Here is a 25,024-nt window from a genome sequence, read left to right as displayed (position 1 = left end):
CTGTGTGAGGAAAGAAGGATGTACTATAACGAGTTATTCTAGTGTGACTGACATCCACACAGAAACGGTGGGCACCGCGGGCAAGACGAGTGTAACGAGCCCACGGACTTGCCGACGGTACACAGGATGCCAAAAGCACCGAACATTTCCCGTTAAAGAGAAAGGGAAGATAGGACGAATGAATCCCTTATATATTTGATGCAACTGCTCAGGAGTGAAGTAGTTACGGCATCTGTACAACATTCCCAGTTTTCGGAAGGCAGCTTTAGCAATGTTGTGGATAATTGCATAAGTAATATACATATCAATCCAATTGTAAACCTGTATTACAATTTCACTGAATAAATATTATCATTATTACTATTATTCAAGCTTCGAATAATGTAGCCTGACCTTCAAACATTCGTCATTGTAGCCAAATCTGAAAACCTCCAGTCTCAGATTCTAACATATCTCGGCCATTTTGCATCGTACGTTCCCACCTATACATATACAAAAATACATACAACATACCTATCATCATATAGTATTCACAGCGTTATTGTGTTTGTGTACGTGTGGAGAGTGAGAAGTTTGCCCCTGGTGGGAAGGTGTCAATGAACTAACCCCATCCCTCACATAGTGCGTTGTCAAATACACTAGACCACCTGTACAACACGCAGAAAACATATTAAGTAGCGACCTGGGGCACCCTTTTATAAGCCTTTACTTGAGAGTAAGCTGCAGAGTTGTGTTCGGCACGGAACACAGTAAGTTGTGGGAGAGCTCAGGTCCCAGCAAGACCAACCTGGCCCTACTCTTTGTCAACACAATTCTCGACAGATAGCTAGAGCAGAGACAATAGCTCCTGTCCTCTGCTTTCTCCGTGGCTGAGTCCACAGTAACCAACAGGAGACGAGACACCTTCATCGCTCAAATCCTCATCACTGACGGAGATCAGAAACACAAGACCTGGGCCAGGCAACACAGCACCACCACCATGAGGACCTTCCTTGCTGCTGCTATTGTTTTCTGCATACTTCTGCTGGTGCAGGTATAAACCATCTTCTTTGCAATTACATCTAAATTAAGAATCTCTCTCTAAATGAATTAAAGAGTCATTTATCATGACAGATAGCATTCAATAACTTTATCCACAAGTATAAAAAATTACCACATGCGAAGATAATGCGATTTTTTTCCATTTATCAGAGTCATTATGAACTGCGTTTATTGTTGAAGACGTCATTTACTGTATACACTCACACCTCGGTTAGCGCTACCCTCCCCTTAGTGTGTGTGTGTGTGTGTGTGTGTGTGTGTAATAATAATTATAATAATAATAATTAACGGTTTATTGAAAAAATTCTGCAGCCCGAAGGCTGAAAATATACATTGGACATAAATGACTTATTACATACATTGGTGGTTTAACAAAAGCCTTCATTAGAGAAAGGTAAAGGAACATACAGTGAACATACAGATTAATGTAGGGTTGAACAGCAAACTCGTAGTGTAGTAACTCCCTCCCAGATGGTGTTAGGAGGAACTCACGTGGTGTCGTAGTTCCCTCAGATGGTGTTATGAGGGACCTGGCGTGGTGTAGTAATTACCACACAGATGGTGTTATGAGGGACCTCACGTGGTGTAGTAATTACCTCACAGATGGTGTTATGAGGGGCCTCACGTGGTGTAGTAACTCCCTCACAGATGGTGTTATGAGGGGCATCACGTGGTGTAGTAATTCCCTCACAGATGGTGTTATGAGGGGCCTGACGTGGTGTAGTAATTCCCTCACAGATGGTGTTATGAGGGACCTCACGTGGTGTAGTAATTCCCTCACAGATGGTGTGATGAGGGACTTGACGTGGTGTAGTAATTCCCTCACATATGGTGTTATGAGGGACATGTGGTGTAGTAATTCCCTCACAGATGGTGTTATATGAGTAAGGTTTGGTGTTAGGCCTTCCTATCGTAGACGGATTAACACATCGCTGGTTGTTGTTGGGTCTCACGGGCCGTTATCACTGGGTACCTGGGACCTCACTGTGTGAAGGTTAACTTGGGTATGACTGTTACTGTTGAGTTGTTCTCACTGACTTAAGCACTGTTCACCACTGTTCACCTCTGTTTAACACTGGTTCCGTTCCTTTCCTAAATTAAATTGTAACTTCTGGCGAGAACTTGTTGATATTCCGGTGGGGAGGAGGGTTCAGGGGAGGGGGTTGGTATGGGCCAACTTAACAGTTGACCTGGCTGCTCCGAGAGGAGCGCCAGGTACGTCTTGACCCTTCGGTGGTCAAGGATGTAGTGTGTGTCTATGCATGTGTGCGTGTTAAACTAAATTATAAATAATTGTTAAACAGCGGGAATTTCTAACTAAAGTTATTTTTTTTTTGACATTAACAATCGTCTGTATATAGAAGCGATCTAAGATAATAATACGAACTACAAACAGACAGCATCATTACTAACTTAACTAACCTCGCGTAGCTTAATGTAGTTATAGCATGGCAAAGGTTTGATTGTAAACGACGTTCTATATAAAAACAAATCCATATACGAACTTGTGTCCCTAAATGTCACTGTAGGAATAATTTCGATAGTGTTTATTTCAAATAATCAAATTCGTCTGCATTAAAGCACGTTCGTGTAAAATAAAAAAAAATAAAAAGTACAATTGAATAGCATCATTGATAGCCTAATATAACCACCTTTAGGTAATACGTCTTAAATACAAAATAGCAAATATAACATAGGAACTAAATTTCCAGTAAGTTAAATAAAAAATAATTCCAGTTCAGTAAAAACGTCGTCATGTGCACCATTAGGTTTACTCAGACGACTATCCCCATTGTGCCATTCATATATATATATATATATATATATATATATATATATATATATATATATATATATATATATATATATATATATATATATATATATATATATATATATATATATATATATATATATATATATACATATATATATATGTATATATATACACATAAATAATGCTGTATTGTGTTCCTCAGGAGACTGTGCTGGGTGAACGGATCAATCGCCATGAGATATCAAATGAAAATCATCGAGTCACCAAGATAGGCAAAGACGATAACCCTGATAACGACGATGCTAGAGCTGGTGAGGTCGGAGAATCGCGCCAAAATAGGGAAGGTGTTCGGTCCATTAGCGGAGAAGGGAAACGTCACCGACTCAAGAAGATCGAAAAAGGGAAAAATAACAAGAATAAAGCAACAGGTCGCGGTGTGAAGAGTGAAAGTAAGAGAGAAAATAAACTGAATGAAAAACAAAGTAGAAAACTCGGTAAGAAACAAGAGAATAAGTCAGGACGAAGAAAAAATAAAGAAATCAAGAAGAAAAACAAAAAAGGCAAGGGGGAGAAAGAAGAGGGAGGCGTAAAAGTCAAGAAGACAAAAACCCAAAGAAAAATACCTAAGAAACCATCAAAGAAAGGCGAAAAGAAACAAAGAAAAGAGAGCAAGAAGTATGGTGATGCGGAGAAAAAAAGCAACGAAGGGAAAAATAAGAGCAACACTTCACGCAAAACTTTAAAAGAATCAAGAGACAAAAAGAAAAAGATTACAAAAAAAATCAAGAAAAGTCAAAGCAATTACAAGAAGCAAAAGAACAGCAAAAATCCCAAAGAACAACAGGCAAAGATAAGTCTGAAATCTGATAAACGAAAGTCCGAACACAAAACACCCAAAAAGTCTGCAGACAAAAAAGACTCTTCCGTAATTGAGAAGAGAAAATGCGTCAAAAGGAAGCCATGCACGAAAGTTGGTGGAAACTGCAAAAAAAATGGCTCTTGCAAGACCAAAGTAATTGAAGGCAAATGCAAGGGAGGTTCATGCAGTTGTTGTTTATCAAGTAAGTGTTCCCTTTCTGGTGTTGAGCGAATGTTACAATTGTGTGCACAGTATGTGTGTTATTCTTTAAAGTGCATAAGAATGAGAGTTATTTTCAAGAGTAAATTGACTTCCAGTAGAATTCCTGTCATTTATAATCTCTTGTATCCTCTAGCGCTCGACTGGAAGGTTGCCGACCCCTAGAACAGATTGTCATTCATTCACTGTCAGTGTTGTAACATCATTCACTAAACTGTTCTTTCCGTCATAACATATTTCTACGCCTTTCATCCCTGTACTCTTATCTCTAATTCAACTAGAGTAAAATATTTTTAGTGTCACGTAAATCTGATAAAAATATTAAACAACCTACACAAACTTATAATAAAGTATAATTTAACGTAACCGTATTAAGCTTAATATTATTGTATCTACATTAAGACATTCCTCGTAAATAATCCCTTAAGATAATCCAATATCACTCAAGATGAAAAATAAGACACCTTTGGAGTTTTCAATTAAAAGGGAGATGAGAAAGTTTCTGTGTACTCAGGAAAGCTACTCAGTTGGAAAGGAGTAGAATCATTGTGTTCAGTTAAATGAACGAGATGATATTAACGAAAATTTGTTTGAATATTTATTCTTATACTGTATATACATTACAGTATATAAATCACAAAACCAATTAAAAAACGATTGCACTGCAACTTTTTAGTCACTGTATTAATATTTCTACATTATATTGGGTAAGGTTGTGTTACTTATTAGGATAACAAAACTGATGACACTCGCAGCTGAAGAAGAAACAACAAATGATCAGAAAAACCCGACAACCAATTGTCATGTTAAGAGTGAAAATTTGACGAACATTTGTAGGTTTACACTGGACCTCCGCACTTTTGAGAATTTAATGGCAAAGGTGGAAATTTCCACATGTTTAGGCTATCGAATAATATATATATATATATATATATATATATATATATATATATATATATATATATATATATATATATATATATATATATATATATATATATAACCTCAATTACTTTTTCCTTTCCACAGAATGTGCAGCAAATCCTAAACATAAATGCAAAATATACAAGGGCGTGTGTAAAAAGAAGTGTGGTGCTAAGGAGAGAAAGATCTCCAACGGCTGCAAGAAGAAGAAATGTGTGTGTTGTGCCCTGCCCTGCAAGCCCAAAAATAAGTGTAAAGAGCACCATGGCTACTGCATCGACAGTAAAGACCATTGTCCAGGATGGACCGATGAGAAGGAATGCAAGGGGAAAAAATGTGTGTGTTGTTACCCTGGTAAGTTACCCACATCTCTATCTCCCTCTCATTATATGTTGTTTAAAGTTCATTCCTGAAAACAGTAAATATGTAACACTAATCTTGTATTATCATCTACAATTTCAGAAAAAATGAGTCGTACAACAACCACGACTACACCAACAACTACTACTACTATTACTGCAGCTGATTCTACTACAACAACAACTGCCACCACTACAACAACAACTGCCACTACTACTACAACAACTGCCACTACTACTACTACAACAACTGCCACTACTACTACAACAACTGCCACTACTACTACAACAACTGCCACTACTACTACTACAACAACTGCCACTACTACTACAACAACAACTGCCACTACTACAACAACAACTGCCACTACTACGCAACAACTACTACTACAACAACTGCCACTACTACTACAACAACTGCCACTACTACTGCAACAACTGCCACTACTACTACTACAACAACTGCCACTACTACTACAACAACTGCCACTACTACTACAACAACTGCCACTACTACTACAACAACAACTGCCACTACTACTACTACAACAACTGCCACTACTACTACAACAACTGCCACTACTACTACAACAACTGCCACTACTACTACTACAACAACTGCCACTACTACTACAACAACAACTGCCACTACTACAACAACAACTGCCACTACTACAACAACTGCCACTACTACAACAACAACTGCCATTACTACTACTACTACTACAACAACTGCTACTACTACTACAACAACTACTACTACTACTACTACAACAACTGCCACTACTACAACAACAACTGCCACTACTACTACAACAACTGCCACTACTACTACAACAACTGCCACTACTACTACACAACTGCCACTACTACTACAACAACTGCCACTACTACAACTACAACAACCACTACTACTACAACAACACTACTACCACTACCTACTACTACTACAACAACTGCCACTACTACTACAACAACTGCCACTACTACTACTACAACAACTGCCACTACTACTACAACAACTGCCACTACTACTACAACAACTGCCACTACTACTACTACAACAACTGCCACTACTACTACAACAACAACTGCCACTACTACAACAACAACTGCCACTACTACAACAACAACTGCCACTACTACAACAACAACTGCCACAACTACAACAACAACTGCCACTACTACTACAACAACTGCCACTACTACTACTACAACAACTGCCACTACTACTACAACAACTGCCACTACTACTACAACAACGTAATTACCTTCGCCACCATTTATTTACCTTAATATTAAATATCCTAATACATAAGAAACTATCCTCCCCTAATAGCCACAACTTCACCACCATTTTATTACATTAAAATGAAATATCCTAATACATAAGTAGCTACCCTGGCTGTGTTGAGTTAGTTGAGCTGCAGATCTATGCGGCATTTAGTGACTGTTGCCTCATAGTCAATATCTGCAACTGTTGTCGGCTTTGGGGCCGATGCTCTCGTTCCCCTGAGGCAGAGCAAAGCCGACCTAAGGAGAGAGAAGGACAGTCGACATCTCATCCAGGCTGTAACATAACTTCTGGGCTGCTGCTTCTGTTTGGATAGCACCTGTGCGAGTCTGGGATAGAAGCATCTTGCACTTGGTCCCATCCCACCACAGGTTGTGAACACCATAGGAGTGAAGCTGCCTTGATCAACGTTCTGAATTCTCTCCCCGTATGCCCTTATCTTGTCGTTCTCGTTCCTCCTGTGTGCAGCATCGAGAGCTAAGTTACGGTGACATGCGGCCATGGGATAAAAAATCCTCATGTCGAAGAAAGCTGTCCCCGCGTCCAGAATCCTCGAGCACTGACGTCCACACGTGCTTCGTTGGATGTGTTTGAAGTCCTATGTTGGAAATTCTCACCCTCCAATGGAAGGAGGGTCGGTTCTACCCTGACATCGCGGCAGATTTCCTTCAACATGTTTGCTGTGAGATCCCTTACTTTATCATGCCTCATGCATATGAAGCCCCCTTTCTTGCACACCATGGCGTGATCGACGTCATAGGAAGAACCACACACGCATTGGGAGGGCAAACCTTCTACTGGTCTACCGTACGTTAGAGCATTGGCATCAGTATATTCTTGTTTTTTGAGACTGAAACCATTTGCCCTTATCGGTAACGTAGTTAACCAGTTCGAGGCGCCCACCTCCTGCGCTATAGCTACAACTACAACAGAACCGGCAGGAGAGGGTGGCAACTACTTCACTCCTGAGCAGTTGCTTCAAGTATAACCGGGATTCATTCGTCCTAACTTGGAGTACTGCTCTCATATCTGGGGTGGCTCTTTTTCTGCTCAACTGTTAGATAGGGTGGAATCAACGGCATTTTGTCTTATTAACTCTCCTCCTTTAGCTGATAATCTTTCTTCCCTTTCTCTTCGCAGCAATGTTGCTTCACTCTCTTTCTTTTCACAGGTACTTTAACGGGCAATGTTGGGTGGATTTGGCATCCTGTGTACCGCCGGCAAGGCCGTGGGCTCGTAATACTCGTCTTGCCCGCGTTGCCCACCGTTTCTCTATGGATGTCGGTCACACTAGAATAACCCATTATAGTACATAAGTACATCCTTCTTTCCTCACACAGCCAAACTGTGGAATGCTCTGCCTTCTTCTGTGTTTCCATACTCATACAATGATTCACTTTAAAAAGTTGGTTTTCCGGCATCTTCTTGGTGTAGATTAATATAACCTTTTTCTTTTCTATTTTTAATTTCTTTTTACTCCGCCCGGGTGAGCTATTCCCAGTAAAAAACAAAAATAGTTTAAAATACGAAATATTACCGGTCTCCTGTTCAGTGTAATGCTAAGTATTGCGTAGTGCTTTTCTATTTTTCAGTGTTAATATAACATATATTATTCTATCTTTTCCTTTTCTTGCACATAATTGTTATATTCAAAATTCCGGCTCTGTGGTGGCCTTCTGGGTGACGCACGATGCAGCAATAAAAATCTGTACTGAAAGCAAATACATAATACAGTACAGGATTGTTTGTTTTCATTTCCTTGTGACGCCTTTATTTCCATACGATGGTCTGTGTGTGTGTGTGTGTGTGTGTGTGTGTACTTGTATGCTTAAGAACAAAGTAAGGTTATGTACACTCTCAGATTGCAGATTAATAGCAAAATTGTAATATATATTTAAGTACAAACGTGAGACTTATCTTCGTATAGGGACAAACACGTAGATAATCGTAATGGAAAGCATAAATGAACAGTATCATGACGGACATAACTAAACCAACCTGTAAAGTACAAGGTCAGTAACTTTTGTAGAGGTGAACAAATATTTAGAAATTAACCAGGGGATTGTGGGCTTTCGGGGATGTATTGCCCTCACTTTTAGACAAACATATTAACATGGCGTGTAATAAGGCTGAAGTAATATCATAAAATTGAGGTTACCAGAAAGTATATACCTTTTGTGGTATATACATGGTAAGAATACAAGAGAATACGGAAAATGTTGAAAAATGATTCCGGTTGGCTGTTTGAACATAGACTCTGGCTTCAAAGAAAGTATAACAGCTGAGAGTAGCACAGCTCAGGCGTCACTTAACAGCCTTTTACGTAACAGACTGTATGGGAAGGGAATCTATCGAGTGTTATTACCTCGAAATGTACCGGAGCTGCATCACATTGAGGCACATTTTGAGTTTATTTATGACAAAGGAAAAGGGATAGAAAATTAATTTTCAACAAAAATGGTGAGGATAACGTTTTGGGTTGAATATCTTATACGGTTTATGGAGTACATGTCAATCATAAAAGACGTCCGTTGAGAAGCTTGAGTTCTGTTGGATATGTTCTGATTGTTGTGCTTAATGGTGGAGGACTGCATCATTTTTACTGGAAGTAATACGGGCAGTGTCTGTGCTGCACCTGGTAAAATACTGCCATGAGACACAATAGTCCAGAACACATTTTTTTACACTTAGTGACCAATGAAATATACTCTATGAGGTATAACCAGATATGCAGAAATTCAAAATCATAATAGACAGTTCGACAGCAAGCACTGGTGACATTACCAACTGAATTACAGTTTTTTCTGCACCAAGAAGGAATATTTTAAATTTCATCTGCGCCAGTCATGTATAATCTGACCCTTAAACATTGCCAACCAATGTGCCATCAAACAGGCAGGTCGGCTGTGACTGGAGGGTTGGCCAGCTGTCCTATCATCCAGTTGGAAATATGCACATATGTTCCGTCGGCGTTCTTGAAGTGGGTATGAAACCTTGTCGTAAAAACTACTCCAGCGCAAACTCTCAGCACCGTCTGGCGTTTACCTGCAGGGACTGGCTTATGAAAGCTACTTCAAACAAACATTTGTGGGTCTTCTACTCACAGTGGCGATCTTTGGCTTGACCAACAATAGCATTACACTGGGTTGAGTTTCTGGACGACCCCTCGTTTGCCCTGGGCCAAACCTACGCACTCCTGGTCGTCCGGTCGAGCGGCGAGTTACTTACCGGTCTCCTGGAAGGCCACCCGCTGGGGCCGGATACCCAAAGATTCGTACGTTGAATTCCCCCCACACCCCCTCCCTTAACTAGGCCACGAGAGAACCCATCCAGTTAAGGTTCAGTTTTGACGTAACTTCGTTGATATTTTGTCCTTAGTTTTCCTAAGTTACCCAGTAAATACCAGGTGCCACTAAGAGACCTCAGGCTCTGAACTGGCTCAGTCATGTCAAAATTGTTAATATTATCCACTCTGTATCAGTTTTATTCTGCCTAAATTAACTGTTTCAATTTCAATAGTTTCAATAGTTACATGCGTTCTTACTTTACCAGTTAGAAGGTAACTTTATCTACCTGGAATTGCTGGGATAATCAGGGGCCTTGTCTGTATGTCCAGTGTGGCCATGGAGGAGGCCAGGCGAGGTAAAGACTGGGCAAGGGGGAGAGGGGCTAAACAGATGGGAGAGTCTGGACAAGGGAGAGGGGCTGGGCAGGGAGACGGGCGCTGGACAATGAAGGGTGTGGACAAGGGAGAGGGGCTGGTCATGGAAGAAGTAGCAGGGGAAGGGAGGGGAGGGACTAGGGCAGGGAAAGGCGGGTCCCGGGGGGTGGCCACCTACAGCAGGAGGAGGAAGCCACCCGCCTACCTACAGGAAATTAATACTGAAGATCCCAACAAAAGAAGCCAAGGGAGAAGTTTTTACCGGCTTCGTCCTGCTGGCCTACCCTGCCCTGATAACTGTGTGGCTCTTGTCGTGTGGCTCTACTTATGTGGCTCTTGGTGTGAAGCTCTACTTTCGTGACTCTTGGTGTGAGGCTCTTGTCGTGTGACTCTTGTCGTGTGGCTCTTGATATGTGGCTCTTGATATGTGGTTCTTGTCGTGTGACTATGTATGTGGCTCTTGTAGTGAGGCTCTAAGTATGTAGCTCTTGTTATGTGGCTCTTGTTATGTGGTTCTTGTTATGTGGTTCTTATTATGTGGCTCCTTTTATATGGTTCTTGTTATGTGGATCCTTTTATGTGGTTCCTGTCGTGTGGCTCTTGTAGTGAGGCTCTTGTAGTGAGGCTCTTGTTATGTGGCTCTTGTTATGTGGTTCTTGTTATGTGGATCCTTTTATGTGGTTCTTGTCGTGTGGCTCTTGTTGTGAGGCTCTTGTAGTGAGGCTCTTGTTATGTGGCTCTTGTTATGTGGTTCTTGTTTTGCGGCTCTTGGAAGGCTCTTGTTATGTGACTTGTCGTGTGGCTCTTGTGAAGTTCTTTATTATGTGGATTTTATGTGGCTCTTGTCATGTGGTTCTTGTTGTGAAGTTCTGTTCTACCTATGTTATCCTCTCTCTCTCTCTCTCTCTCTTTCTCTCTCTCTCTCTCTCTCTCTCTCTCTCTCTCTCTCTCTCTCTCTCTCTCTCTCTCTCTTTTACCCCCTTTAACCTTTATTCTCTTTCTCCCTTCCATCTCGTTTCTCTCTATTTCTCACCGTTATTTTGCTTTTCTTTTCACCTAATCCTTCTCCTCTTTCCCATTACTATTTCTCTTATTTTCCCTTTCCTCTCCCTCTACACCTTTCTTCTCCAGTTATCAAATGTTACCTTGCTCCTTCCTCTATGTCTTTTACTCCCTCTCTTCTCACCCATATTCTCATCGTTTGCCTTCCACTCGCCTCTTCCTATCCTCTCCTTCCTATCTTCATTACCCCTTCCTCTCCTCTCCTCTTCATTTCCTCTTCTCTTCCCCTCCGATTCTTCTCTTCACCTCCTCCTCTTAATTCCTTCCCCTTCTTTATTTCTCCCTCTTCTTCCCCTGTTATTCTGCTTACCATCTTCTCTCCTTTCTTTCCCACTCTCATCTTCCTTTCTTTCCCCTTATCTACCCCCCCTTTTCCTTTCTTCCATATCTTTTCCTTCCTCACCCCTTCCTCTTCTCCTCCCCTCTGCCCTTCTAGGTTCGTTCTCTCCCTACCCTTCAGTCGTGCCTGCCAGTGACCACCAGTGTTGTGTCTCTGGCAGTGACAGGCTGGCAAAGTGTCCTGCCACCAGCTGGAGTATAATATTCCTTCTCCAGCTGTGGAGCATAATGACCTCCACTTACTGTAGAATAATATCACCAGCAAGAACATACTGCATTGCCTATTTATCACCTAATGCCACCAACAGTAGCTTAGTAGTCACATGATGGAACACAATACTAAGTAGGAACACAATACTAAGTAGGAACACAACACTCACTATCCAACTGGAATATACCATCACTAGGGAACAAAATGCAACATCATGCTACCATTAAGAGTTTTTACACCACTATGACCATCCTACCACCACCATGGGCTTATATCTTTGCACACTACCACCATAAGCAACATACTGTATGCCCTCGGTAGTCTGAATGGCAAGAAAAACACTGTAGAGAGACATAAAGCTGGTGGAAGTATATCAATAATAAACTATAGTCCAATGAAGCAAACACATTAACATAAGAACCTTTGCGTTAAGTGCGGATACGCTCTAACACAGCCATTTAAGCTAAAATATTAACACACATGCCGTTGAGAACCTGTGTTGACGTCAATGGTAGGACCCAAAGGCAAGGGTTTCAGATTAAAGGGACATTCCACTATAGCGCTGGGTGTCAACGTACCAACAGAGGCACGACGAGTGTTGTGTTGTGAACTAACTGGGTCATGCCACAGCGAGACCACCTTTGCTTTGCTAGGTTCTGTCTCTCTCTCTCTGTCTGTCTGTCTGTCTCTCGCTCAGCCAGGTTTTCTTCACCGTCTGATTGGTTATTAGTCTGCGGTTATCTATAATTTTCTTCTATTTTGGAATTTCTCGAAACACGTCGTAACTGTCATCCTTTTTCCACACACACACACACACACACACACACAAACACACACACACACACACACACACACACACACCACACTCACATACACACACATATCTTCCTGTATACAAAATAAGCAAACACACTAACAAAAATGAAAGCAAAACACACGCAAACAAACACACGAACCCAACGATAAATAAACACACAAGTAATCACACATACACATTAAAACCAAGACACAAACAACAACAAACACAAGAAAGCACACACCATAAACAAAAAAAATTAAATCAATGATATAAATTGCCCTAATTATTATAAGTTTACTGTAACAAAAACAAGCAAAAAACAACAACAATACTATTAAAACAAGAAAAACAACAACTCCCATCAATAAACAAATAACAACAACAAAAACAGCAACATAAACACACACACACACACAAAAAAAAATCAATCATCGAACTTAAAACACAAACTTTACAAACACCAAGAATCAAACAAAAGCAATCAAAATAAACAAAAACAAACACACACACACACACACACACACACACACACACACACACACACACACACGCCAGCGATAGGAAATAAACATTAGCCTCATCGTCTCAACACTTTAAAGGGAACCAAATTGTAGAACCTTCCCCCCCACCCCCCCCCACCAAGAATATACATGAGCTGGTTGTGTGAGGAGAAATAATAACCTTATAGTGAAGCCGTCAGTGTAACCAGCAAGAAACTCCACCCTGGATCACTGCCAAGGCATTTTTTCTGGCTTGGCAACAACGTTAGATATTTTTTTGGAAATTTGGGGGAGAGGGGGATGGGGGGAATGATATTTTGGGGGGGAGATCAAGTATATAAAAAAAAATTAAATCTTTTTTTTTTTTAGTTGGTCAAACAATTATGCATTTTTGATAACCCGTAAAAATATTCTGGGCAATATTTTTTTTTTCACTTCTCTATTATATACATTTTTTATTTTATTTGTTTTTAATTTCTTCCATTGGTATGTATATTTTTTGTTTGACATATTTTTACGCTCCTCAGACGCGGCCGCTGGAATTGTTATTCTGTCTATATAAAGAATCTTTCCGAAGGTATAAATTCCTTTCTATTTCCATCTACTCATATTCAATTGTGTGAAGCCTGAATCCTGCCTTTCCTGACCCTAGTGATGAAATTCGTCGTATTTGAGGGATGTTTTGGTCACCGTTTATTTTTGGAGGTAAACCAAGACGATAGAGATAAAGGGGAGCCAAAACTCCTTCAAAATTATAAGGCAAAAAGTGATTATCAAACTTCTCCGATATCTTGTTGGTTCACACACACACACACACACACACACACACACACACACACACACACACACACACACACACACACACCAGAGCCGAGGGTGACTGTAGACAATAAGCGAACGTCTGTGGTGAGGGAATTTATTACGCCATCTTAGTTAACATACTTGTTTATGACTTATATAAACCAGCTATAAGAGTTCTCACCAGCACTCTCTCCTCATCTTTACTCTCTATTCCTTCCCCTTACCTTCATTCCTCTCACTCTAGTCTGGAAACATTTTTGAGAGAGAGAGAGAGAGAGAGAGAGAGAGAGAGTTTATTAAATCATTGCAGCCATCTTTCTCTGTGTCAGATCCTACAGCGGTTGACAGTCGTTGGGGAGAGGAGCTGAGGAGGGAGAAGGGGAGAAGAAGCCTGGGGAGAAGGAGGGGGAGGAGGCCTTGAGAGGGTAAAGAGAATATGGAGGGAAGGGGGGGGAGGGCGGACGGGAGAGGGGGGAGAGGGAGGAGAGGGAGGGAGAAACGGGAGACAGTGGGAGGAGGAGGGAGGGAGGGAGGGGAGAAAGGGCAGAAAGAGGGAGGGGAGACAGGGATGATAGAGGGGAGAGAGGGGAAGGGTGATAGATGGGAGAGAGGTAGGAGAGGGAGGGGTGGTAATGGGAGGAAAGGGGCCAGAGGAAGAAACTTTTCTTATTCAATTATTTCTGTTTACAGCAAGAGGGTGCTGGCAATGATGAGAAAGAGTCTTAGTAGTTCTCTCTCTTACTCTCACCCTCTTCCCGATACTCACTCTCTTTTACTCTCTCCCTTAATTTCTCTCTCTCTCTTACTTTCTTCCTTAAACTCTCTCTCTCTCTCTCTCTCTCTCTCTCTCTCTCTGCTTTAGTTGTGTGTGTGTGTGTGTGTGTGTGTGTGTGTGTGTGTGGTGGAGGTGTGATGGTGTGAGCAAATTAAAAACGAGTCATATTAACCGACTGATTGATTGAACCCGAACAAGACAAAAAAACAATAACATGGTAGTAACCCTTTTAGACACACTAGATGTTAAGGCCTAATATAACACAACAACTGACTATGAGACACATTAAACAATACTATTATTTTGTCTTGAGAAATTCTGTTGTTTCGATTTTATTCTACAATTTAGTTTCTCGCGTCTTTGTGTTTCTTTTATAATTCTTTCGTGTGGTCTTGACTCGCCCCTTCTCATACGTAAACATGATAATGATGTGTGTCTGTGCATGGTGATGTTTAAAAGCGTCTTTGCATTAGAAGGAATAACAGAGTGGAGGTGGTAATGTCAGGGAAGCAGATTTTCAGAACACTTTTCATGTTCAGCGCTAATGATATGCAACACACACACACACCTACTTCCAGCGTTTTAATGAGCTTATTACACAACGCCGTTCTTCAGTGTCGTGATTTCTAGAGGTCAAAGTGTGTCTTACGAGATGAAATGATTTGATACTTATGAGTTTTATGAAGTAAAATCTCCTTAGAGTGTAACGATCTCACGACATAAACTTTCCTGCAGTGCTGTGGGGTTATAGTAATTCATTTTAGTGCTTCCAGTGAGGAGAACTTTCATAGGCATATCGCTCTTGAAGTGTTGTGATATTACGACATAAACAAGCCATTCTATGTACGGATTCACAAAAGGTTCGGAAGATGAATATTCCTCGAAAATAAAACACGTATTGTTATTAACTGATTGACTTAAGCTGAAATATAAAACTAACGTTCTGAAATATATCACACTTTACCTGGTATCATCATACTGTACCAGACATAAATATAGATAATCATGCTGTACTCTATATCAAAATGTCAGTATAAATCTTGCAATATCAAATCTACTAAATTATTATTTTTTTTATAACATCAAGAAAAATAAAAAGATAGAGTTTTCACCGTTGAGTTATTAGTCGGTGCCTGAAAAAATTTAATATTTTTTCTCACTTGTGTAAAAAAAAAAAAAATCCATCCGGGTGGGTCTTGAAAATCTGACTGACTTTAAAGTAATTAATGTGTGTGTGTGTGTGTGTGTGTGTGTGTGTGTGTGTGTGTGTGTGTGTGTGTGTGTGTGTGTGTGGGTGTGTGTGTGTGTGTGTGTGTGTGCTTCTATTTTTGTTTGTTTGAGAGAGAGAGAGAGAGACGTCATCCTCCAACATGCTCCTTTCTGCTTGAAGTCGTCCGTAACAAAAATATTGATTGGGCTGGTGACGTTAAGCTTTTAATCTGTTGTCGCTAAACTTGGCCAGGTAACTCGATAAACTGCCCAGGCCCCAGGTCAGTACTAGCACAGGTCCTGCTGCCTCCCAGGTCAGTACTTACATTCTGCATTATATTGCCTGTCTGTCCCTCCACCTCTCTCTAAAGTACACACACACACACACACACACACACACACACACACACACTAATATATAATCTAGTTTATTATAAACCACTTTACAGATATTAATTTTTCAAGGAATGCCAGCGAGATAATTACTGCTCGCTTGATGTTCGCTACACACAGGTAAATATTTAATTACCTGTTAAACGCCGACGAGAAAGTTAAGCAAGTGGTATTAAGTTATTCACCTTTCTTCAGGTGAAAAGACCAAACGAATGGTGACCCTTGTTGACATCCGTGTGAGGTTGTGTCGTTATATAGGTGTATGAGTGTTGATGTATTTACGTATATATTTTCTATACAATATATATAAGACTGGAAGCAACTATGTAACTAAAGATTGATACCATATAGCTGAAGGCTCCTTAGGGACTGTGTGGATAGAACACATTGTATATTAGACATTCAGCACTCAAGGAGGAAGCATATCCGGCACTGAACCAGTCATCTTTAATACAGGAAGCGAGCACTGCAAGCACTCGGCCGCCGTAGGGTTGTAATTATCAAAAATACTCACTAAGCATCTACAGCAACAATAATAAATCATCAAACGAACATAATTTCATAAGAATAAATTGACCACTAGAGTTTTGCTTCCTCCCTTGCCATTGAAACAAAACAAACCTGAACTCCTCGGTAATAAAGTTTTATATACACCAAGTCTCTCCATATTATTCATCTTCACCATCGCCCCACAAGGTACTGTTACGAACCCCTCCACCCAGCACTACGAAGCACGCCATCTATTGTCCTGATCTACCTACCCAGCACCACGAGCAACGCCATCTAGGGACGAGACACGAGTATGACTCGTCTTAGTTACCACTCCGAGGTTTCCCTTCTCCATATCCTGGGTTGCGTCACCTCCTCAAAGTCTTCTTTGTCGGCTCCAATTCGAGGAGAGGGACTTGGCTCTGGGAAGTGACCACAGGATCATCTATCCTCTAAACCTACGTGCAGTGACTACCTACCGTCTTCTACAATACTCAGCCTTACTCGTCAGCCATCTCAGCTCCTCACTTAAGTACATGTATCTTGTATTACCTCCCCCACGTCCACTTGCTTCAAAATTGTTTATGTTGTATTAATATGTATATACTGTTAATGTTTAGGTTAAGTTTGGTTAAGGGTAATTTATAAGCTGAATATTTTGTTAAGGGATTTATGGTACTCTATTATATACAACGAAAACTCGCATCCTTTGTCTACCCTTTTATAGTCCGATTGTCTTTGTTTTTTTTTTATTGTTGTTACCTGTTGGGATCTGGGTAGACGTATAACTATATTCTAAATCCCCAACTCGTAACAGTACCCAGACATACACACAACCACACGGACCTGTACTAATCTCACATCCCCCCCCCCTACAGGAAGCAACGTAGGATAACAAGAGAACGAATAACAAGAGACACAAAGCATCAGACCACATGGCCCCACCACCCGGAGCGACACACACCAGGCTAACTTAGTACACGACACATCTCCTTACGTTGGTGGTATACGGGACACCACGTTGGCATCCTAGAAACTAGAGGAAGAAAGGACTACTACCACTACCCATAGAAAAAATAAACAACTGTCGTCTTTGTTGTAGTAAAATAGGAAGAAGGAAAGAATTACTGTCAAATCCAAGTTAAGATTCTGTCCGGTACTGTGTTTATGGAACGCTCGGCAGTACCTTCTGTCTCTCACTGTCCGTTACTGTGTTACAGATACTGTCTCTCACTTAAATATGCGTAGGGTCTCTCACTTTCCATCACTAAAACACAGTCTCTCTCTCTCTCTCTCTCTCTCTCTCTCTCTCTCTCTCTCTCCATCCACAGCTTTTTGGGAAACTTGACTGGGGAAAAAATCTCACAATAAAAACTGTTGTATTGGAAGTACTCTGTCAGGGGTATTGTGTGGAGAAGGAGAGGGAGGTGGGGGAGTGATAGTAGAGGAGGAGTAGGAGGACGAGGGGGGAGGGGGGAGGTCAGGAGGAGGTAGAGAGGAGGCCGGAGGGGGAGGTCAGGGGAAGGCTGGTGTGGGGATAGTAGGGAGGGTTGGTGTACACTGCTACGCCCAGTTATTGGAGAGGAATTATTTGTGCTGCCACCAACTGTCATCCAGGCCAGGAGTATTGTGTGTGTGAGAGAGAGAGAGAGAGAGAGAGAGAGAGAGAGAGAGAGAGAGAGAGAGAGAGAGGATGCCTGAGTTGTGTGCATGACCGTGGTAACTTTACACTCCAATACATTTTCCTCATATCAACAAGCACAAGAGTTAACACAACGATTCACCAAAGACATAAATTTTACTTTCCTCCTGTTTTCCTTCCTTTTCCTCAACTGTCTCTCTCTTCCTCCTTGATTTCCTCTCTTTTCTTCTTCTGTCTTTCTTTCCCTCCTCGTCTCTCTCTCTCTCTCACTTCCTCCTCTGTCTCTTATTTGTTCTCAATTTTTTTCTACCCTCCCACTGTGTATCATCAGACTCCACTCGAGGCTCAAGGGATCACGCCCACTATCGCTTCATATTTGTACCGACTCATAACATTTCCTTTCGGCCATTTCATAAGTGTCCATTATCATCATTCATCATCATTATTGTTTATGTTGTTTTATTGTTGCGGTTATTAAGAAAAATCTGTGGATAAAGACCGGTTCATAATCCCACCCACTCTGTGAACGATAACCACCATGCAGTATCCACATAAGTATAGTATATTAGCCTTTAATCCAAGAATTGGTCAGTGGATGCGATAAGGTACACGATAAAAAATTAAATAAAAGTCACGTAGGAAATATATTATCAGTCTGGTCACGAAAGACGGAAGGGAACTGGGCTAAACAAGGTCGAATAGTTTAACATCAAGTGTCTTTCATACTAAGTTTGTCAAGCCAGAAGCAGCTCGTCTAGGTAGCTACAGCATCGTTACTTTTCGGGACTGGTGTAAACAAATTCCTGATAAATGGTAAAATCTAGTGTAAAAAAAAAAAAGTTGTGTTAAACCTTGCTTATAATACCTCAAATGAAAATCCTTATTTTAAAATCGATAAAAAAAAATATATATAAAAACTTTGTAAAATACTGCCAAGATGTTTTTTTTATTGATCACCTTGAGTATTATTTTTTTTTTACAGGAAGGCCTATGTACAGGGAGTACATAGGCAATTCCTGTAAAAAAAAAATAATAATCAAAGCGATCCATAAAAAAAAGTCAAAATCCTCAATACAAAAAAGAATTCCCCTGCCAAACAAAACCCGTCTTAAAAACCTCCCAAGTAAAATAAAAATTGTTACGTGAAGTCAGTCAGTGGTGTATTCTCGCTGGCGGGTGAGCTGCCACGCCCAGACGGCCAATTGGCACTGTCTTCACACCACCAGAGGACCAGGGGACACAAGGAACACAATCTCATTTCTACGTGTTGGAGTGATCGACCTCATGTTCAGGTCAGGCTAAGAAAGAGACGAGTGTATAAATTTTGAGTGTGTAGGTCGACGGGCTGGTCTGGACGGCTGGAGTGGTAGGGTGGGCTGGATGGAATGATTAGATTGGTGGGGTGGAGTGGATAGTTAGACTGGATGGATGGTGTTGACGGCTGGTTAAAAAAAACTCAAGTAACGCATCGCCTTTATCTTCTGTGACAAGTTGAGTTTGATCTTTAATATTGACAAAAAAAAAGAGGTGAAGGTTCCCTTCAAGATCTTGTCGGTGAATTATAATGATAAAAAAAACACCAAAAAGCAATAAAGGTTCGAAAAAAAAGGATTCTAATATATGTTTTTTTAAATAAGTAAATGGTGCAAGGAGACATTAGGCAAGTGTCGATGTCATATCTAATTATCGAGGCGCTGTTCCTGTGCCACAGACTGAAAAAGTGTGAAGCAGGGAATTTCAACAGAAAAAGTCACTGATCTTCCCAGACGTTTTCCTAGACCAATGAAGGGTGCTTGGTGGTAGTCTTGTGGTGTAGCTCGTCACCACACCCTGCCCACAGTGCCCCTACACCACATCCAACCCATACACCACACCCAGGCCACAGATGACAGCAATATTAAAGACCACATGACTAACATAAATTGTTGCCAAATGTTCACCGGTATAGTAGGACCTGGCTCTGAATAAGAGTTTTTAATGAAATAAGAGTTATGGAATCCTTGACTAAATACAGATAAAGAAATAATTTAGCGAGACAAGTCAATACAGCAGCACATTCCTCCTACTTCGGATAAAAGGCCAATAACGCTGTTTTTCCCGCCAACATATCGAATCGTATTGGTTCTTGAGCGAGGCTAACATATACTGTCCTCAAGTCGATCGTGTTGGGTAAATAAGAACAAACAATAACAGCAAATAACGTTTATCTTTATATTAGAAATCGTACATGTTGAAAAAAGGAAAAACTGTGGAGGAAGAAGCTGAATGTTATCATCATCATCATCATCATCATCATCATCATCATCATCAAATAGGAATAATGATGAATTATATATTTTTTCTGGAGTACAAGAAGGAAAATAAGTAAATAATGTATGAAGTTAAATTTGACAGTAAAGGTCGAGGCGGGAGGGAGGGCAGGGAGGGAAGAAGAACGTTCTCTACGTTACGTTCTGCCGAGCGGCTGTGGTGCTCCCCAGGTGACCAGAGGCACCTCAGGTGAATCCATACTTCATCACACTGAATTTACAATCCTGCTTCAGTGAAGGTATGTTGAAACAGTACGTAAATAGCTGCCTTTGGCTTTAAATGGATACCGTCCATATAAATGAATAGGTAAGTGTCTTTAACTGGCTAATATTTCAAAATTGCTAAGCAAATACAAATAATTTTTAGGAGTCTGTGTGGTAACCGCTATGCGTTAGTTTAACCTAACCTTAAAGAAATGGAAACGTTAAACGGTAATATGAAGTAATTTAAATGAGTGCTGATAATGTCGCCATAAACCTTCTAAAACGGGAGCGATAGAAGTGAACAGCGCCACTGTATGGGAGGGAGAGAGAGAAAGAGAGAGAGAGAGAGAGAGAGAGAAGACTCTAGCCTGGCCCCAGGATCCAGCAAGTCAGGCAGGCTAGCACAGCGTAAGATTTGTCAGTAATCCCTCCAGGCTGGGCAGCTCACGCCCCCAGCTCCTCTCCCGAAAACAAACGGTTATTAGGACCCCCTCCCCTGAGCACCCCACCAGAGGTCGTCCCGATTAAGACCTCCTCTTAGAAACCACAATTGAGACTAGCGTTAAAGGAGCGAGACCGAGATTAAAGCAGCAGGCCACCCTGATCACCAGCTCTGCCTCCTGCATCCTGATGTTGACGTGAAAGACCTCGTTAGAGGACGCCCGGCCCATGAAGATCCTTCTTCAGCAGCGGGGACAGGACAGAGTCGGGCAAGCGGCTCCTCCAGGGGTGGTCATCAATAGCTTTTGTGTGCTAACATCGCCTCTGAAAGCAACCCTCCCTGTAGGACCTTCTTGCAGTAGGGCCGCGATGACATTTTCCTATTGGTGGAATCCAGTGAAACGCTTTATTCTTTCCGTGTGAGAAAAGCCGAGTTACAGAGCGGCATAATCTAATTTTATAAGTTTCCATCGCCCAGGGAAAACTGAAGAGAAAGTTTTCCTTGAAAGTATATACATTTTTTTATTTTACTTTTCCAGAGATAGGAGTGAGGACACAGACTGGGAGCTGGAGAAATGACAGATGTCTTCACGCTGGCTGGAGGAGAATGCATTTCACATTTCTGTAGTTAAGACAAGTGTGTCAGAGAATTGTGAGGTGCTCACCAAGACGACCTGTTTGGATATGCGAGTCTTAGATATTTTACTCCCAGCCGATGTGACGTGGCGCCGACAGAGAGACGTGTTTACTGCGATATATTACACGGAAAAGATATACTATGTGGAGGAAATATATTATGTAGGAGATATATTATATAAAGGAGATATATAGCGGTGAGAAATAGCGAATACTAATAATCACACCAAGAATCTAAACATTGTCGAGAGCAAATGTAATGTATATCGTCTCTTATAACTTGTAATAGATAAACATTGAGACAAATAATGACATTGACAATATTTTTCTCGCACTTTACTACTTTACTTTATCGTATTTTTTTCATAAATCAACATATTTCTACTTTTGCATCTTTGTATGTTAAGTAGATAACGATGTATTGTTTATTGACAGGATTATGATTTATGTAGTGAGGAAGCAGAGTGGACACAGCTCGAGACTCTTATGTGAAGGGTCGTTAGTTCGTGGCCCGGCTAATCGAAAAAAGGCTTAGTCTTCAGTGTGCTATACCCGTCTATGGGCTCAGTTTTAGTGGTTTGTACTTGTGATGTTTGGAATAATTTGCTGAACAAACCAATTCTTTGGAAGGACTTAGGGGCGTAAATGAGAAGATGTGTCCCAAGTTTATTGACCGATGTAACTGATATAAAACTCATACACACAGTGACACAAACAAACGCGAGCGCACAAACACTCATGAGCACACACACACAGAGTAGCTGAAAGATGGGCAGCGGTGGGGAGGAGGGGTTGCAGGGAGCGGGCCAGTATAACATACATGACGGCACCATTACCAACACAGAAACAATTTACAAAAACACTACCATCATCATAACGCCATAAATCACTCATTTAAAAAGAGAGATATTACAGAGATACACTACACAGCTCTCTCAACACACCATCACCACTCCATCAAACACACAACACAACACACCCCTTATCTTAAATATTGTTTCTGTTGGACACATTACTCCTGCAAAACTATCAGGATATTATGTGTCAGGTCATAGATATTGATTCACAATTCTATAATAAAGGAAGAATATTTTTTTATAATGTATTGAAGCACCGACGAAATAGAACCCTACGACTGGTTACTGGTGACGCATTAATTCACACTTGTAGTATTTCAATGTGTGTGTGTTATCTCCCCAGACACAGGTGGGAACAAGGACGATACATAATCTCCCCCAGGCTCTGGTTGACCTCCCCACACCTTGGCTCCTCCTCACCGCTCCCCTGCAGACTCTACTATGTTCATTCATCACCATCTCGATTTTTTTTTTTTTTTTGAATTCTAGTGTACAGATCTACACAAGGCTCTCAGTCTCTTTCACAGCTTGTATCATCAGTCTTACAACCTTTACTCTCGGGCACTAAACACTGTAGTAGTTCCCTTTAAATAACTCTAGGAGCTTCACCGTTCTCCCAAACAATGGTCATAGTCCTGGGAATAATAAATGTGACTATCCCACGCTGAAGGCTCAAGATTCCCAGAAGTCGTTGTTTACGTTGAGGGACTCATCCTAACCCTGTCTTTGTCTTGTCTTGAACACGATTATAATCTGTCTAGACCAAAGTTCGTGAATATGCAGATCACATTCATAATACTGTACGTAACTTCACGCGTGATCTGTCCTTAACATATTTATGAGTCGTCAAGAACATGTTCATAACCTGTCCTGTGCTTAGATATCTTAATCTTTTACCTTTTTAGAGAATTATGAAATGAGATGATTTTTCAGTTGGGAGGAAAGAGCGTTTAGGAGAGAGAGAGAGAGAGAGAGAGAGAGAGAGAGAGAGATTAAGATCTACAAGACAAAACACTGATGTAGAGGAGTTACATCATCTGAGGTTTACAATAACAGGACTCAGCCGCTATTATATTCACTAAAGTTTTGATGTATTCGTAAACTTTCAATGAGGGTCATATTTTTTCCTATATTTCTGAAGACAAAAATATATTTACATCGCCCGAACTCGTGGCATTTAGAAACTATTTACGAGAACTGTCATTTTATTCATTGATGGTGATCCTTACTAAAAACCATCTACTGGCAGCCTCAGAGATACGTAAACAGATTATTCTTTTAGTAACCGGTGTGAAAAACAAATATCGCTAATAGGTAAAATAACCTACCCGAACCTAACCTAACTTACCCGAACCTAACTTAACTTACCCGAACCTAACTTAACTTACCCGAACCAAACCAAACCAAACCGAACCGAACCGAACCGAAGCTAACCTAACCATGCATGACATAAACAGTAAAGAAATACACGTCCTTACCACAGGTTGGCATCACAGGGGCTAGGAAGTGTCGATATTGTGACGCAGTTGGGTGAGGATGGCAGTTGTTGTTGTTGTCATAATGTTATTACTGTGCTTCAACAACAGAGGTCTTCATGCACCTAACATTAAAAATTACGAGAGACAGAACTCTCTGTTTTGGTTGGCAGTGCGAGGTAAACAACAGTGATTTGTAGCCAGTATGAGGTACAGGACGCGTTTTGTTATGTTATTACTATTTATAATCATCATTATTGCCTCCAGTAATTGATCACGAAACTGCTGGTGGTGAAGAGACCGCGACTGCACATGCATTTGGGGGTAAGGACATATGGTGGGGTGGAGGGGGGGGGGGGAAGTGCAAGGTGACTAGATTACTTTGAAGTTTTGAATTTTTTAGAACAGAGAATGGGAACATCGCATGAGTGAGTGGAAGATAAAATACCTACTTGGTAACATAATCTAGCCAGGTACCGGGAAATTACAAAACATTATATGACATGAACTGAAGCCTCGGGGTCATAAGGTGAAATAAGCTGGGGGCGGGGAGGGAGGGTAATTCTTCAGGCGCTCCAAAGTGAAAGTTGTTAATAGTGTTGACGTGAACGTACAAATCAATTAAAAATATATATTATGTAAATGTTTTTAAATTATGTATACATATAATCTTGATGGTATACATAAGACGATTACCAAGAAACTATATCTCGATTAAAAAAAAATGGGTTCTCAAGGTTGAATCAAG

At 40.8% G+C, this 25,024-nt stretch overlaps 1 protein-coding gene across 1 annotated transcript; it reads left to right on the top strand.

Annotated features, from left to right (window-relative positions):
• Positions 1-703: 703 nt before the first annotated feature.
• Positions 704-22,436, top strand: LOC121863479 (cylicin-2-like). The gene is made up of 5 exons (XM_042362152.1): positions 704-1,033; positions 3,021-3,879; positions 4,926-5,174; positions 5,283-5,338; positions 22,380-22,436. The coding sequence occupies exons 1-5, from the start codon at positions 980-982 to the stop codon at positions 22,434-22,436; spliced, it is 1,275 nt and encodes a 424-aa protein (XP_042218086.1). The 5' UTR covers positions 704-979.
• The last annotated feature ends 2,588 nt before the right edge of the window (positions 22,437-25,024 follow it).

This window comes from Homarus americanus, unplaced genomic scaffold, assembly GCF_018991925.1.
Source record: "Homarus americanus isolate GMGI-L3 unplaced genomic scaffold, GMGI_Hamer_2.0 scaffold47177, whole genome shotgun sequence".
Classification (NCBI taxonomy): Eukaryota; Metazoa; Arthropoda; class Malacostraca; order Decapoda; family Nephropidae; genus Homarus; species Homarus americanus.
This window is presented reverse-complemented; position numbering and strand designations above follow the sequence as displayed.

Coding starts and splice junctions, on each gene's coding strand:
- LOC121863479 (XM_042362152.1), top strand. CDS start 980: ATGAGGACCTTCCTTGCTGCTGCTATTGTTTTCTGCATACTTCTGCTG. Junction 1,034..3,020: donor GCATACTTCTGCTGGTGCAG/GTATAAACCATC, acceptor TGTGTTCCTCAG/GAGACTGTGCTGGGTGAACG. Junction 5,339..22,379: donor CAACTACTACTACTATTACT/GCAGCTGATTCT, acceptor GTTTATTGACAG/GATTATGATTTATGTAGTGA.